This window comes from Hippoglossus stenolepis, chromosome 22, assembly GCF_022539355.2.
Source record: "Hippoglossus stenolepis isolate QCI-W04-F060 chromosome 22, HSTE1.2, whole genome shotgun sequence".
In the NCBI taxonomy this organism is placed as follows: Eukaryota; Metazoa; Chordata; class Actinopteri; order Pleuronectiformes; family Pleuronectidae; genus Hippoglossus; species Hippoglossus stenolepis.
Window position 1 is genome coordinate 398,169 of NC_061504.1, and position 18,000 is coordinate 416,168.

At 41.5% G+C, this 18,000-nt stretch overlaps 1 protein-coding gene across 3 annotated transcripts; it reads left to right on the forward strand.

Annotated features, from left to right (window-relative positions):
* The first annotated feature begins 9,439 nt into the window (after positions 1–9,439).
* nfyba (nuclear transcription factor Y, beta a) lies at positions 9,440–17,760 on the forward strand. Of its 3 annotated transcripts, none has more exons than XM_035147748.1 (7): positions 9,440–9,582; positions 11,658–11,751; positions 11,828–11,958; positions 15,201–15,398; positions 16,826–16,931; positions 17,047–17,126; positions 17,224–17,760. In XM_035147748.1, the coding sequence occupies exons 2-7, from the start codon at positions 11,658–11,660 to the stop codon at positions 17,254–17,256; spliced, it is 642 nt and encodes a 213-aa protein (XP_035003639.1). In that variant the 5' UTR covers positions 9,440–9,582; the 3' UTR covers positions 17,257–17,760. The 3 variants fall into 3 exon arrangements, with proteins under 3 accessions (XP_035003639.1, XP_035003641.1, XP_035003640.1); XM_035147750.1 differs by having other exon boundaries at positions 9,442–9,582; positions 16,826–16,904; XM_035147749.1 differs by lacking the exon at positions 9,440–9,582 and adding an exon at positions 9,589–9,873.
* Positions 17,761–18,000: the final 240 nt, after the last annotated feature.

Below are 18,000 nucleotides of genomic sequence, written 5' to 3' on the forward strand. Positions count from 1 at the left end.
ACATGTTTTCATTGTATGTTTTAATAAACAAATTTTCAAATCCACAAGACTGTGGATATTAAGCTAGATAATTTAAGATATGTTGGAAATGATGGTGTAGGGAACTGACATCACTACAATACATTTATCACTTTTGTCACTTCATTGTCCTTGGGACTTAGTGGCAATGGCGATGTGTTGTTCGGCAACTTTTTTCATTGTTTTTCTGCTACTTTCCACACTCTTTGTTACGGCGACCCATGCACAGAGGAGTGAGAGCATTGTTTACTCACGCAACCAGCTGATTGCGCTTAGTAAACCTGTGTTCCTGAGAGACCTTAAATTCCGAAGGAGCTACAGAGGAGACGCCAAGGATGCAGAGCAGGAACTAAGCGAAGACTGAAGAGGAGGAAACATAAACCTTCAGTTCCAGAGGGAATACCATGAGTGCATCTTGTTGTGTTTCATCCAGACATGGCTGCGCGGAGTTACCCGGCTTCACGACTGTTCGGGCGGACAGGGACGTTATACAGATTGGTAAGAAGAAGGAAGGAGGGATTGCACTATATGTGAGTGAAAGATGGTGTAATCCTGTACATATTAAATCAGAAGTAGCGTCTCTGTCGACCGGACATTGAACTGCTAGCAGTGGGAATGGTTTGCCGAGGGAGTTTACGTCCGCCATCGCTCTTTAAATGTCTCCATCAGCTGATGGGACTGTAGCTACCGACACCATTCACTCCACTGTGGCAAGGCTTCAAGCGCAACATCTCAATGCTTTAATAGCCATCACTGGTGACTTCAATCATGTCACACTGGACAAAACTTTACCTTTATTTCATCAGTATGTTAACTACCCAGCAAGAGACAGTAAAACACTTGACCTTCTGTATGCAAATGCTCTGGATGCATACAGTACCACTGCCCTCCCCAACTCGGCAGATCAGACCACAACCTGGTATTGCTGACACCCAAGTATGTCCCTCTTGTCCAGCAGCAGCCTGCATCCCAAAGGACTGTGAGGAAGTGGACTCAGGAGGCCACTGAGGCACTGCAGGACTGCTTCGAGTCCACTGACGGGGATGTGCTCTGTGAGCCACATGGGGAGGACATCAACAGCATATCGGACTGCATCACGGAATACATTAAATTCTGAGAACAAACTACCTTGCCGGCACGGAATTTAAGCTGCTTTCCCAACAACAAGCACTGGGAAAGCTTGTCAGTTCTTTCGGCTCAGAAGAACTGAGCTGAATGTTCTTCTCAACAAGAAGAAGAAACCCTTCAGGTCTAGAGACAGATAATAACTGAGAATCATACAACTTGAACTGAGGGGGAAGCTTAGGGAGTGAAAAGACTCCTACAGGAGGAAGCTGGAGCCCAGACTCCAGCAGAACAATGTGAGGTATATGTGGACTGGAATGAGGGAAATAACTGGGTTCAAGGCGAGAGACAGACAGCCAGGAGGTAGCAAATGAGCTAAATTTGTTCTTCAACAGGTTCAGTACACAGCCCTCATCTGTCCCCCCCACCACACTCCCAGACTTCCACACACCCTCACTGCCCCCAATGCTTCTGCCCTCCCCCACTCTACCCCCCCTGGTGTGCTCCTTAGACATAACCCCCCCACCTTCAAAGTGCTTCTCCTCCATTGAAGGGATTAACACCTTCCACCTCCCCACCTGTCTGTGACCACTGGCCAGGTAAGGAGACAGCTGGAGAAGTTTTATCAACGCAAGGCCCCAGGACTGCCTGGTTCCAGTCCCCAAGAAGAAGACTCCATCTGGTGTCAATGACTATCGACCAGTTGCCCTCACATCTCCTGTGATGAAGGTACTGGAGAGGCTGGTCCTGGCCCACCTCAGACCACAGGTGAAATCATCGCTGGACCCTCTACAGTTCGCCTACCAGCCTCATCTGCTAGTGGATGATGCAATTATCTACCTGCTGCAGCGAGCCCACTCGGAGTACTACAGGAGCTCCGCAGGGGACTGTACTGTCGCCCTTCCTCTTCACTCTGTACACCTCTGGCTTTCAGTACAACTCAGTCATGCCACTTTTATTTTGAAAATCCAGCCTCCTTCAGGCTTCCTGGTAAGGTCTTATTACCATCCAGGACTTTTATTTTGAATATCCAGCCTCCTTCAGGCTTCCTGGTAAGGTCTTATTACCATCCAGGGCTTTTATTTTGAAAATCCAGCCTCTATTCAGGCTTTCTGGTAAGGTTTTATTACCATTCAGGGCTTTTATTTTTGGAAAATCCAGCCTCTATTCAGGCTTCCTGGTAAGGTGTTATTACCATTTGGGGGGTTTTACTTTGAAAATCCAGCCTCCTTTTGGGTTTCCTGGTAACTTGGGGTTGTGTGTGAATGCGTGAATGGCAAACTGTAATGTAAAGCGCTTTTAGTGGTCATCAACACTAGAAAAGCACTATATAAATACAAACCATTTCCATTTACTCCTTTCTTAGCTTCTCATTATTGGCTCCCCTCAAAATTCAGAATAGAATTCAAGATCCTGTTCTTCACATACAAAGCCCTTAACAATCAAGCCCTTTCATATGTCAAAGAGCTCATAACACTTTATTATCCCAATAGATCACTTCGTCCCAAAATTCCAGGCTCTCATATGATTACAAGAGGAACTAGTTTTAGCGGAGCTTTTCCACACTGCTGCTCCCCGCATCTTAGCCCTCCCCATGAGTAAGCCAATCATTTATACAATTTTAGCTCTATCTGAAGCATATGTTAACGGCTAAATTGTCAAAACTCAAGAGCACTGCAGAAGGATGGCACTCTATTCTCCTAACTTGCTGTTGAATCGCTCTGGAATGGGGACATATGGTTCAAGGGGCAGAGTGACTCATGCAGGAACTGCGGGTGGTGAGACGGTGGTTGAGGGAGCTACCACAGCGTTGGAGCCAAGCTGGGTTTTGAACTCTGCCATGCTTATGGTGAGTCCGTTCAGAGCTTAATTTACCTCTCTGATGGCTCATTCATGTTCACCAAGCATAGCTCCGCAACTCCATAACAGCTAGTTACCAAAAAAACAGTATATCAGCAGATGATAAACAGGGGGGAATAAGATACAAAAATGGAGGTAGGGAGGACCATGGTTCCTATACTGCTTCAGGTGATTCGTGAGAATCAGCTCCAGGTGTGCCAGGAACCTGCAGAGGAGAAGACAGGCCCATTCCCAGACCTGCCAGGCCAATCACACACCGCCTCATTCACTACAGATATGCCACACCAGTTAAAGATCATTCAGTCTTACATTCACACACACACAGAGGAGGAAGGAGCAGCCTGGGTGCAGACCATAACACAGAGGTTGTGGCACCTTGTCAAGCCCTATGAGTCAAATTGTGATTTGTGAACATGGAATATACAAATACAATTTGATTGATTGAACTGATTTAAGGAAACATAACCTAAAGTCTAAAATGACGTTGTGATCAGTTCAGAGGTTACAAAAAGGAAACAGAACCCAGTATTCCTCGATCCCTGAATAGCAGTGTCTTTATGACCTTCTTTAATGATAAAATTCTAACTATTACAAATAAAATCAACCATCTCCTGCCCTCAGTTGGTACTAATACACCATCAAGAACAGAAATCTCAGGAACAGCTGAGAATCCTACCATATATTTAGACAGCTTCTCTCTGATCACCCTTGATCAGCTGACCAAAATAATCTCATCTTCTAAACCCACAACTTGTATCTTAGATCCCATTCCTACAAATTCTGCCCCTAATTGATAGTACGTTACTGAACACAATCAATCTTTCATTATCATCAGGATATGTACCACCGTCCTTTAAACTAGCTGTAATCAAACCCCTTCTCAAAAAAACCACCCTGGACCCGAAGGTTTTATCCAACTACAGACCAATATCCAACCTCCCCTTCCTTTTCTAAAATCCTTGAAAAGGTTGTAGCCAATCAGCTGTGTGAGTTTATTTTATTCTCATTATATATGCTTCCATTATATATGCTTCCACTAGGAAACATTATCAGGACACACTCGGTAAATTTCCACTGCTATGCGGATGACACCCAGTTATACTTGTCAATAAAACCTGAACAATGTAATCAATTAACTAAACTCCAAGCATGTCTCAAGGACATAAAAACCTGGATGACCCGCAATTTTCTCTTATTAAACTCAGATAAAACAGAGGTTCTAATACTTGGCCCTAAACACCTTAGAGATACATTATCTAACGATATAGCTGCGCTAGACGACATTGCCCTTGCTTCGAATGAAACAGTCAGGAACTTGGGAGTGATCTTCGATCACGATTTGTCCTTTAATTCTCATTTAAAACTAATTTCTAGGACCGCCTTCTTTCACTTGCGTAATATCTTAAAAATCAGACATGTCCTTTCTCAAAAAGATGCAGAAAAACTAGTTCACGCCTTTGTTACATCCAGACTTGATTATTGTAATTCCTTATTATCAGGCTCCAGTAGTAAGTCGTTAAAGACTCTGCAGCTTGTCCAACATGCTGCAGCACGTGTCCTGACAAGAACCAGGAAAAGAGAGCACATTTCTCCAGTATTAGCTTCCCTACACTGGCTTCCGGTTAAATCTAGAATAGAATTTAAAATTCTCCTCCTCACCTTCAAGGCCCTTAATAATATGGCACCATTATACCTCAAAGAGCTGATAGTACCTTATCAACCCACTAGAGCACTGCGCTCCCAGAATTCAGGCTTACTTGTCGTCCCTAAAGTCTCTAAAAGTAGAGTAGGAGCCAGAGCTTTCAGCTATCAAGCTCCTCTCCTGTGGAATCATCTCCCACTTTCAGTTCGGGAGGCAGACACCATCTGTACGTTTAAGAGTCGGCTTAAAACCTTCCTTTACGATAAAGCTTACAGCCGGTCCAGGTTTGTCTTGGACCTGCTCTTAGTTAGGCTGCTATAGGTCTAGAAGGTCGGGGGACACATGACACACGGAGCTTCTCTTCCCAGCTTCTCCTTCCTCTTCTCAATCCTGATCACATCAAAGAAATGAATATCTCATCAATACATGTTACTGACTTGACCTCTTCCCGGAGTCCCTTTGCCTTATCGTCCGCAGATCCAGGGCCGCGGCTGCGGCCACATTGTGGAAAATGACCTGTGGATCGCGTATCAGAGATCGTCATCGTTGATCCTGTATGGCGGATCTTGTATTGTGTTGGCATCTGATAAATGGTGGTGGACCACGATTGAGGTGGCAGCTGATGGTGGATCCTGATGGCGGCAGTGGACAATGACTGTGGACTATAGTGGCATCCGATCTTGATGGTGGATCATGATCGTGGTGGCTGCTGACCATAGACTATGATTACAACAAGACTGCTTGATATATAATATTTCTCCAAAGATACTTGACCATTACTAATAATCCATCAATTCATTGACCTTCAGTTATGCTACAAATTGTTTATTCTAATCAACGCTGTAAATACCCTTATCTTTCTGATGTTCTCCATTACACGTGGAATCTATTGCACTTCTGCCCGTCCTGGGAGAGGGATCCCTCACATGTGGCTCTTTCTGAGGTTTCTACCTTCTTTTTACCCTGTTAAATGTTTTTATTTGGTAGTTTTTCCTTACTCTTGTTGAGGGTTAAGGACAGAGGATGTCACACCTTGTTAAAGCCCTGTGAGACAAATTGTGATTTGTGAATATAGGCTATACAAATACAATTTGATTGATTGATTGATAAAACAGTGCGTGGGATTCATACTAAAAGTGTACATGCGCACAAAATCCAGAAATGGCGTACATAAAAGAAAATTCAGAATTATAACACCTTGTGCACGCACACCTGAAAGCAATGTTCACTTCATAAATCACAGTCCAGATTTACACTGCACTGCACACAAACACAAAGGGAAAGATTCAGGATTTGAAAAAAGATGGTTTAGAGAAAGTTGTGAAGAAAGTTGTGTGAAAGAGAATTTAACGCTAAGTTGCATGTTCTGGAATGAACATAGATGTGCTGTTTCTGTAATTTTACTCCAACCAGAAAATAAGTCACCCTCTCAGTTCCTTCACAGATGTTCAGAGGATGCTTTCCTTTTTTGACGTTCCTGGTTCACACTCACATGACTTGCTGTCAAAACACAAAAATGATGAATGGCAAGACTTGGGGCCGTGGATACAAAAATGTGTCAATGCTGACGTTTGGGAAAAGATATCAGATCCTGTGGTTCAGTAGAATCTATTTTTGAAAGTGTTTAGAAAATGATTTACATCTGTTGTTCACACTTTCGGGGCTGTTTAACTGGTACCAGGCACACATACAGATGCCCAATATGCATATGTATATTTACATTATACAAACAACATTTCAAGGGCTCAAGGTAATGATGATGTGGGTTTAATTTAAAACAATCACAACCTGATGATTTGCGATGCATCTAAGATTTGTAAGTTGTCAACGCCGCAGTACAACAACGCGCTCCGTCTGTTCCAAATCCTTAAACAATTCTTTAGCAAGTTCTGAAGGATAGTAAATTGTTCTCTATTGATCTGGCAAATGCATTTTTCAGTGTTCGAATTGATAAAGACAGCCAATACTGGTTTGCATTTGAGTTCAACAGAGACAGTTATACATTCACACGCCTGTGTCAGGGCTATTGTGAATCACTGACCATTTACAACCAGGCACTAAAAGAAAGCTTAAGATCATTAGAGATAACACCAGGAAGTGCACTTTTACGATATGTTGACAATGTAATGATTTGTGCTCCAACTGAAGAATATTGTGAAAAGGATTCTGTAGCTCATTTAAAACATTTAGCTGCAGAAGGCCACAAAGCAAGCCTGGAAAAAATTGCAGTTTGTAAATGAACAAGTTTCATTTTTAGGGCATGTGATCACAGCAGAGGGCAAATCCCTCCCCCCTAAGAGAGTAACGGCAATTTTAAAATATTCCTAAACTGTTACAAAGAAACAATTGGCTAAATTTTATAAGGAAACTGGATTGTCATGGACTAAATCTTTCTCGCTTGTTCTCATACAGATGAGAATGAAAATTAGACCAAAATATGGATTGAGCCCATTTAAGATTCTGTTCTTAAGGAAAGCCAGGCGCCTCCTTTACGCCCCCCTGTTACTCAATTGTGCCGTTCACATAGGCTGCGATGCGCCGCGCAGCGCCAAGGGCGCCTTGCGCCCTGCACCGATGGTTTCGGCGTCGAGTCTATTTTTTCCGCTTGCCTCGAGCGTATAGCGCCAGGAAACACACTGAAAAATGATTTTAACCGATATAAATGACATATTTGATATGTATATATTATCAAATATGCATCCCATACTTTGTATTCCCCTTCTGTTGTCCTGGTTTTACTTTTCCCAATTTTCCCAATCACATAATTAAATGTCCCCCTCTGCCCATCCACTACAAGCACACAAGCAGTCAGACAGAGAGAGAAAGAGAGGGGTGCGGGGGGGGGGGCTATGAAGACCATCATCATTTACCCCCGAACCCCGACATTCAACGGGTACAACAACAAGCGGAGAAAGCAGAATCGCGGGCTGACCGGCGCGGAGAAATGCACGTCCTGTGTGAACCGCCAGGCGGCTGCGCGCTTGAGAATGGCGCGGCGCGCCGTGGTGCTGCGCTTCCGCGTCCTGTGTGAACCCGGCATTATGGTCTGAACTGTTTATGAGCTGAAAACTGCCAGACCCTTATTTACTCTCCAAAGAACGGAATGTATGTCTGCTTATCTCCTTAGGAAACACATGTAAATCAGTTGTTTGTGTTTAGATTCCTCTTTCTCCTGCGCCTACAGAACCAATCTGGATTGGTTCAGAGAGACAGCCCTCAGTTCTCCTATATAAGATGCTTGTATTTGAGTGTCCTGCATCTTCACTCTGAGATCCTTGTGACTCTCTGTGTTGATCCGTTCTGCAGAAAGCCCCTATTAAAATACACGTAGATAACTTTGGTGTTTCCAGCCTCTTGTATTTCCAGATTTCCATCACAGCTGTTTAATGGAATCTGAACGTAATTTACTGTAAGTTGTTTTATATATTTTTAAATTAAAAGGTTCGTGTGGAACAGATATGTCGCGCGAGCACAACTAAAGCGGTTGATTTTAATGTCAATGATGAAGTGGATCAATAATCTGGCTTCAGTTCACCACCTCACATCTGCATCGGCACTTTCCCGTCTCCAAAACGTTCGTACGCATGGGTCAGAGTTTGCGTGGAAATGCGCACATTTTGCCGTCAAGTTTTATTAATTGTTTTTATAAAGTTTATAAACGTTTGCGTGAGATGTGGCGTATGCACATTTCAGGCCCCGTTTTGTGCGTAAGCAACGGTTATAAATGAGACCCCTGATCAGTACATGAAGTTTACTTAGTGTTTGTTTGATTCGCTCCAGAGTTTATGAGACTGCATTTAAACATCATGAAAAATTAACATTTTATGGTCATTACAACAGGAGATGTGATGTGAACAGCAGGACTCAGTGTTAAAGGGACCACAGCAACACGGATTCGTGTATTTACCCATTAAACAGATAATCTTAACCATCATCGCAACGATTGCCCCCGAGAAATTTGGCAGGACTGACTGTATGTGCACTGAAACAGGAATAGATATAGTTGTGCAAAACCTGAGGAGGAAGACCCTGCTGACCTTATACCTACAGTAGATGCTACAGGTAAAGTCTATATTATTTTTTTTTTCAGTACGTGTATTTGCACTTTGTAGACGGTCCCTGCCCACTCGTGTGACTGCCATCTGCACATAAAGACCAATGTTTTGTCTTGGATTTCTGCTCGTTTTGATCAAATGAATGCTTTAGCTCGTTATATACATTACTCTGATCTGAAGGAGGCGTTGTTTGTGTTTTATCGACGTTTCGTTTGTTAGTTTATGATCCGAAAAGACCAACTTCGTGTAGATCTTTAACAAGGGTTTTCTACACAAACCTCGACTAGCATACATTAACATTAATACATCACACGCGCGGTAACACACGTACACGTGAACACGCGCGTCCGCACACACACACACACACACACACACACACACACACACAGCACAGAGGCAGTCGAGTAGCGCTTCGAACGGGAGGGAAACTAGAAGAGATGCGTTCATATGCCGTCAGAAATGTGAGGATTACAACACAGCGATCTTCTGATCTTCGATTTATGTGAAAGGTTTTACGCAGAATCTTCGTTGTAGTATGCCTGAAATGGGGATACAACCACGCGAACTATTTGCTGTGTAAGGGCTCTAAATGATCATAGTTTTGAATAATGAATGCATGTTATGTGTGTACTTTATCCTTATTCTGTAATTTCAGAGCGCAGCGAAACCTGACATTAACTGTTGCAATAAACAACATGCAAAATATACAATTGGAAACACAATTGAACTCGTATACTTAATTCGATATGCTTCGACTGCCGGATTATTTTTACACCTCTGCGTTCGGAGCTTGTCAGAAGTTCATGAAAGCAGCACGGCCTCCTCTCGGCTACAGGCGGTAGTGCAGCCGCGGCTCCGCGCTGGGACTGGTCCTTCCGCAGCCATTTTCTGTCCAACCAAACAGCCGTCTCAGGGAGGTAACCAACCAGGGCTTCATTGCAGGTTTGTGCCTGGCTCCGGCCAATGATTGTTAACCGATTTCTCGTTAGCTCGAATGGAAATGTCCGTCTCTGTCTGATTTTTTATTTGTTGTCTGAGTCAACGAGGTTTGCTTATCAGGAAGTATTTAGTGGTTGAAACTTTAAAAATAAGTCTTTATAATTTCGGCCTGGGCCACGTCTTGCTCTGCTCCCGACGACAATGAACAGGCCAACGCGGTCTGTGCTGGCACCAGCTCCGGTGTGCGAATTTGTTCAGTGGACAGTCTGTAGCTGAACTGGTTAACTGCAGAAGGTAACAGCCCATCGATAGTCTCTCCTCACTCAACTCATTAACTTAGTTCATCGGAGACCAGTAAAGTGGCTAGTTAGCTGAACATGTCGCTTACCCGCGCCAGGCATAAGCTAGTCTGGTTAGCACAGGATAGCTAAGCATAGATCAATGTGTTTAGCGTGTGGCTAACGAAAAGAGTCATTGCCCAGGTTAAAGCTGTACAACTAGGTAGTTGTCGTGTCGGAGCCCGCTTACGCATTTCATCACAACCCTCCGAACTGTCGACAATGTGAAGAGGGTGTCTCATATGCTAGTCCTCCGAATCCGGCTGCACAACAAGCTTATCTAAAATGCAAATAGAACGATAGTGTCCTGTTAGGGGGTCGTCCCTCACGTTAACAGCTACAGACAAAACAAAAGGAATGTGGATTACTGTAAGGGTTGGCCGCTCCACCAAATTGAAAATAAATGGTTTGAGAGTTAGTTTGAGGATTTAAGTGTTCTATGGCTGTAGTAACTGAAGAATTGTATTAACAGTATGACATAACTCTTTTTGTTATTCTTAACATTGAAGATAGTTCCATATGACTCTAATGACATGATGGGGCTTGCAGAAAGAATCTGGCTCAATCAAACACCTTAAAGGATACAGATTTGGAAGAATATTAACATTTCAAGTGACTTGTGCATGATGAGGTTGCATTCAGAGGTGGCAAAATTATATATTTTTTTACTCAAGTAGAAGTACAGATACTTGTGTTTAAAAACACTCAAGTAAAAGTAGAAGTACCGAATCAACCTCTTTACTCAAATAAAAGTACAAATGTACAGGCTCTGAATTTTACACAATGTGTAAGAGTAAAATGTATCTCCTGAAGGCCTTTTCTACTAGCTGTATCTGTGCAAAACAAGCTTGAGACTCATGTCACATTAATATAATTTGAAGACTATTTAATTGAAATCCCTCTTCAAATAAAATAAAATACACCATGAGCAAGTGGGGGGTTTGATGACGCTTCTAACTCGTGACAGACGAAAAAAGAAAAACAAATATAGCAGGGGGGGAAAAAGCGGTGTCACACATGAAGAAGACATGAATGACGAAAATGTCAAAGAGATTTTGCTGGAATAAGCGCAGATGCTGGTGTTGATGTGCAGTAAACAAAATCATGTGGTCTCCAAAGCGGAATTAATAGCTGACATCCTGCCTCTGCCTGCTGCACCACCCCTCTCCTGAATCCATGGGAAAATTTGTTGCTGTTGTGAACATGTGTGAGCAGAGAACCCCCCACTGTTGTTTCAAATGACCACCATGATATCAACACTGATCACCACATAATAAACGATACTGTTCTTAAATGAGTAAAATCTTCATAGCTGCTTGCCTTGATTCATTAATTATTCTCATCTCTTTTGCTGACACACACACTCTCACACACACAAACACAGTGTCATCAGACACGTGCTAACTCAGACTGGGTAAAAGCAGAATTTGTAAACTTTCACAATGTATGGAGAGCAGGAGGAGATGGCAGGGCACGCTTGATTTGGCTCGATTCGTTTGGCAGCGTGAATGATAGAGACACAGAGAGGAGCAGTAAATTACTCACAGAGCCAGTAAAAACGGTTAAAAGAATGACTTATTGTCCAAACATGCATGAAAAGACCCAAAATGTAGACTGTAAGTGGACTACTTGATCACTTTAACCAAATAATTTAAACAGCATTTGTATAGGAATGATTCTTTCCCAAGTTTCTCCTGTATACAGAAGTCAATGTGTGCGTGATGTGTGTTCGCATTACAGATGGACGGAGACGGCACGACCACCGACGCTTCCCAGCTGGGCATCACTGGAGAGTACATGGCATCCAGTCACTATGTTCTCCAGTCTCAAGATGGTGAGGAGCTGGTATAAAAACAACCATCACTGTAGGAAGTGAAGACCTGCTGACTCTGTGTGTTTGTTTTCTGTAGATGAAGCAGAGGAGAATCTGAATGACCATGACGATGGCGGAATTAAAGAGAACTACAGGGAACAGGACATTTATCTACCTATTGCCAATGTGGCTCGTATCATGAAGAATGCTGTTCCTCAGACTGGAAAGGTTTGTGAGGGAGAGACATTTTATTTTCACCAGACAGTTCTTGCACTGTTATCCGCTGTTATCCCGCATCTTCAACCTTTTTCCACTTAACTTCCGTTCACATTACATTCATTCCTGTGATAAGCGCAGGAAGGAGTCATGAAGTAGTGACACTGGCAGGTCAAACTGGCATAGACTATCTAAATATCAAACGATATTTGGTGCCAGCATATCGATAATTGTATTTCACAAGTCAGGATGACAATATATAGCATTTTTCTAATAAAAGAAATCAAGAGACTTTATTATTTCTCATCGTGTTTGTCTGATCTGCAAGATAGAATTTACCAGTTAAAACATCAACACTGCCGGTATTAGATTGGAAATCAGAGGATCGTTGTTGAATTAAAATAAAGCTATAATAGTCACAAGCTAATTATTCTAATTACATTTATATCGTAGAAGCAAATCTCTAATATTTTGCTGTCAATGTGTAAACATTATGAAGCCTACCAGTCACTGAAGACGCATAACAGCATTTGTTGTGTTAATGTATTTTTCTTTATGAATTAAGTCTTCATTTATTTGCAAAATTATACTGGAATTAACTCCCTGGCAGCCATTTTACATGTAGTAAGAAAAAAGAATGTACTTAGAATCTAATTACTTTAGGTAAATTAATCCAATGTTTTAGAAATATTATGACATTATCTTTAAACGATCAAGTATATTGCATTTTTAGTGTAACCAAACATTCTGTAACATAAATACACGGCTTTAAAATTGGTTGAAAATTAAATTAGTTGTGAGCATTTTAATTGCTGATCGACCTACCGCCTTACTTGCTTTAGAAGACACGCCTGCACGTACCGGCGGCCCAGGTTAGATTAAAGATTCAAGCAAAAGGTAAAATAGCAAACAAGATGCAGTCTGGTTAAATGTAGATGTGTTTTATTCTGTTGAGTGGTAATCATAGAGAGACTTACCATCTTTGCCATTGTCTTAAAGAGAATTTAACCAATGTTTTACCAAAGTATGAGTAAAGTGTCCAAGACGTGTTGTAAGTCATGTACAGATAGGCTGACTCCATATGGGAAAAAAACGCTTGGACCTTTATTCTTATTGAATATTTTGGCACTGGAACTAAATTCTCTCCATCCTTTTGCTGCCTCAGGGTTGTTCTGCAGGAATTTGTCCAGCGTCATCCTCTGTTGTAACAGCGGATAGTTTAATATCACGTACTATAAGATATGGTGTGTCTCCACCACTGTCAAATCCTCATGATGTCATAGAAGTGATGTGGACTTCTTTGCCTTATTCAGAGTTAACTTGTTGTTAAATCATTCTCTTAACTTCTATGACAGTATAGCCTCACTCTGATGGCACATAATTGGCACGTGTATTATAATTTTTTGATAGTTTAATACAGTAGATGTAGGTGGTGTAAACATGAGCCCCGGTGTAAATTGATGGTGTAGGTAACAGCGTTTTTTAAGATAAGGGCACACGCATAACTTAACTACTGGAAGTGGTGATGCTAGTGGACATAGCCACACGTGCGTATGTGAAGGTGCCTCCGAAGAGGCCATCAGAGGACTTTTAGGCTAAAAACGAGGTGTAAATGATGTTGTTTCAAGTCGAATATGAATGTGGGGGCTTGCTGACACTTGGATGACACCACACGAACAATATGGAGGCATGTTATGTTTTTTTCTGTTGTTTTATTACATCTGAAGAAGAGATCACTAGTTCCTTCAATTGTATTAGATTTTGCTGCAACACTGTTGCCTGAGACTCCTCATCCCTAACTATCCCTTTAATGCATAGAGTGCATGTCACAAATCCATATTTTGAAGTGTAGTGAAGCCATTAGCCATAAACCTATTATTACCAAAAAATACAAAACATTTTACCAGCGGAATGTGCAACCAATATGCAAATGCAAACATCTCAATATGTTTACAGTGAAGATCAAATGTCCATATGTTTAACTGTTAAAAGACATGTTTTTCACCCCTGTTCATCTGATGCAAAGATGCTGTCTACTCTACTGAGTGCCATTAGAATAAATAAATAATACTCTAAACGAGGTCATTTACACCGTTTGTTAAAGCCCTACACAGTACCAAACATTTAATTTGGTGCTAATGCTAACCAGTATTCCTCACCTGGTGAGGAAGGATCAAAAGGCTTGGGACAGAATCGTTCCTATACAAATACTGTTTAAATAAATCGGTTTTAGTGTTCAAGTACTATAGTCTGCTTACAGTGTTCAATTTGGATCTTTTCATACATATTTGGATGGTAAAGCCAGAGTCGATTCCGACCTGTGGCCATTTATGCATGGCCACTCTCTCTCTCTATCCCCCTTCACAAGCTTGCTCTCCTATCCATTAAAGGCCATAACAAGCCCCAAAAATTTATTACAAAAAGTTGGAGTGCTTTTATATTAGGAAAAAGGTATCCTACAGGAAGTGTTGCAAGAATTTCTGTTTGTGACATAGTCCACAGATACACATTGAAACTGTGCTGAAAGATAATTTCAGTATATTCTGGTAGGAACACGGAAAAAATCGCAGAGAAGAGCACCGCTGAACAGCGGCTGTTCTGCGACCAGTGTTTCCTGGCCAGTGTTTAAATTCAAGCTGTAAATTTCCTGTGTGTGCAACGCTTTGCTTTCACTCCATTCTGGCGGGCCTGCAGGGCCTCCATGTAGATTTGCGGGGTTTTTTCTCTCACTGCAGCAGCTGTCACATGTACATCTGTAATAAGACGTTAGTTTATTCAAGTTAACGAGTTATGATCTTGATCTTAACAATAATCCAAATTATAAATATCCTAATGCTATAAGATGAAGGCTACTTATCCATTGTCAAAAACCTGTCGTGCATGCATGAAAACAAACAAAACAAATAGACTTACAATGTAATTTATGTTAATTATTTCCATGCTAAAAAAAAAAAGTAGTCCGGCATTTTATGGTGATGAAGCCCAAACCCATGATTATCTTGCATACTACTGGTAGCCTCACAAAATAATTAAACCCTCTGCTATGACAAATGTATCCCCATAATTTTTCCAACCCATTTTTTTTCCAACAGAAGTCTGGTGCCACTGGCTCATATACAGCAACTCTCCTTTTATCTAAAAGTATCTAAAAAGTATCTGTATAGAAATTCATTACTTGGTATCTGTATCAAAACAAAAATGTTGGTATCGTGACAAAATTATTTTGTAATGTGTGTGTGTCTGTCTGTCCACAGATAGCAAAAGATGCCAAAGAGTGTGTGCAGGAGTGTGTTAGTGAGTTCATCAGCTTCATCACATCGGAGGCGAGCGAGCGCTGCCATCAGGAGAAGAGAAAGACCATCAATGGAGAGGACATCCTTTTTGCCATGTCTACGCTTGGCTTTGACATGTATGTGGAGCCGCTGAAGCTCTACCTGCAAAAGTTCAGAGAGGTGAGATACAATGCAGTTTTTTGATGATCATGAACATTGCACGAGTCATTGCTACACCTTTTTACTTGGTTTGGAAAAAAGTTTCATCATGGTATGGAAATTGTCGCCTCCTTTCATCATGTCACAGAGGTCTGTTGTAACCTACAAAAAGTGAAGATGATTTTTTTTTTTGTAAATTCTAAAATTAAGGGTCGATTTATATTGCTAAAAGCAGTTATGAGTGTTGAGTTACCCTTTTCATGGTGGAGAAATCACGTTCACAGTTCACACTGCCCAGAGGAATGATGAGTTTAATGGCAGCGAGCTTGCTTAGGCAGGGGAAGGCTGACCAAGCTCACTACACTGGGATGGCAGCTCCCTCAATCGGTAGTGATCATTTGCTATGCGTGAACTCTTCAAAGTAGCGATTAGAGAGGTATTTGAAGAAATTCTTCAAATGCGGTACAAACGCTCACTAGGACTAGAGGTCAAAGGTTAAGGTCACAGTGACCTCACGTTCTTGTGATTTATCAGGACTTCCGTCAGGGAATTTTATTACATCTGGCACAATTCACGTTGACTCATGGGTGACCTGATTAGAGTTTGTGGCCCCTCAAACACTGTGACCTCTCAAACACATTTTGCCTTGTAAATGTAATATCTCAGGAACATCTCAAGGGAATTCTTTAAAATTTAGCAAACATGTACACTTGGACTCTGATTAACTGATTAGATTTCGGTGGTCAAAGGTCAAAGCCATAGTGGCCTCAAAAAACATGTTTTTGGCCTCTTTAATGTAATATCTCAAGACTGCTTAAGGGAATGTCTTCAACTTTTGATGAGTTGTCACTTGGACTCAAAGGTGAAGTGATTACATTTCAGTGGTCAAAGGTCACATTATCTATGTGATAATTCTAGCTTTAAAAAAACTGGAGCATGACATGCACTGAACTCTGTAGATCTGCCAGGCAAAAATTTTAATTCACTCATTATTTACTCACCACTATGTAAACAGCATTGCAGCCAAATCCAATACAATGGAAGTAAATGGTGACCACTTCTTCAAACAAGGTAAATAATGTTCTGGTCACTGCCTCTGTTGTCCTCCTCCAGAGCCGAGTTCATGAGTTGATAACCTTGTTTCGAGTTGAATGTGAATTTCTGGGCTTACAGACACTTGGATGAAAATCGAGACCTAATCTATTGTGGTCAAATTCATTTGAACATTCTTTGTGAAGCAGGAATTTTTTTAAATACACCTGGTTTGATGCTTAATCTGGTTTTATTAAACACACTCACGTTTCTTCATTTCTTTACTCATGTCACTGGAAAGGCCTGAAATAAGGATTAGTTTCTTAACAGATGACGCCATGTTTTTCTTTAGTTCCTTGTATTCTTGTGCTCACGTGTACATAACAATGCTTTGTGCTCATATGGTGCTATTCCAGGCAATGAAGGGGGAGAAGGGGATGCCTGGGGTGGCGGTGGGAGACAGCCTGGGAGAGGATCTCACAGATGATGGCTTCAGTAAGTACAACTTGTCAGGTTTTAATGGTAAATATTTTAGAATTCATTCTAGTTTGTTCAGCATTTGTCTCTTTGCTCTGGTCAATTTGTCTTTGGTGTTCCAAGTTCAGTCTCATTAATCTACATTTTCTTCCTTCATCAGCAAATCCACTGCCAGCTGGGATTATCACAGCCGATGGACAGCAGCAGAACGTCATGGTGTATACCACCTCATATCAACAGGTAGAATCCCTACTGAGGCAGTGGCAGCTCACATTACTGATGGATGATTGAGAATGATTCACACTATCTCCAACTAAACTGTGTTGCTGTGTTCCAGATTCCCACTGTACAACAGATCCAGTTTTCATGACAAGGACATACTCCGAGCACGAACACAGGGGCTCAACACTGGGCTTCCATTCGTCTGATGACCTAAGCCCTGCCACAGAGTAAGGGTTACCAGACAGGGAGGAAGGAGGAAGAGGCATCTACACAAACCCTCATGTACAGAGAAAACATTACCTGTAGAGTACAAAGTGTTGTTTTTAGTTGTGAGGTACCAAATGTTTTGGAGTGTCTCCAAAGCAGCTGGCCAATTTGAGACTTTATTTAAAGGCTAGTCTTATTGCAGGATTTAGTGGTGGAATTTTTTGTGTGTATGTGTTTGCTTGTACTTATTCTTTTCTCGTGAGTTGGGTGGTAGTAGGGGGAAATGTTATGCAGGAAGCTTATTTTTGAAGGTCCTGTGTTTGAATTGAGAGAAGAGATGTTGCTGTCAGATCAGATCATACAGCTCTTTTGTAAGTTCAGAAAATTTACGATGTGCTTTAATGTCATGTGAATCCTTTGAATAAATACTCGAGTGATGTTGAAATTTTCACCTTTTTATTACTACTAAGTTTGATATGAAGATGGAATTAGTCCTTTCAAGCTATGCAATTGCAACTGGAAAGGGATAACACTGCTTTTTCATACTCTGCAAGGAAACAGCACTAAAAAAGTCCTTTAGGCATTTGGTGAGAGGTTTTAGATGTGAAAAGATGAGATTTCTGCAATAACAACCAGACAGTTGTACTTTCATATGTCCGTAATGACAGTGACAGTTGAATGTCTA

Bases quoted from the DNA above. Each gene is read 5' to 3' on its own strand.
- nfyba (XM_035147748.1), top strand. From the start codon at position 11,658: ATGGACGGAGACGGCACGACCACCGACGCTTCCCAGCTGGGCATCACT. The intron at 11,959-15,200 runs GTTTGTGAGGGA...GTCTGTCCACAG, and splicing joins CTGTTCCTCAGACTGGAAAG to ATAGCAAAAGATGCCAAAGA. The intron at 15,399-16,825 runs GTGAGATACAAT...GTGCTATTCCAG, and splicing joins ACCTGCAAAAGTTCAGAGAG to GCAATGAAGGGGGAGAAGGG.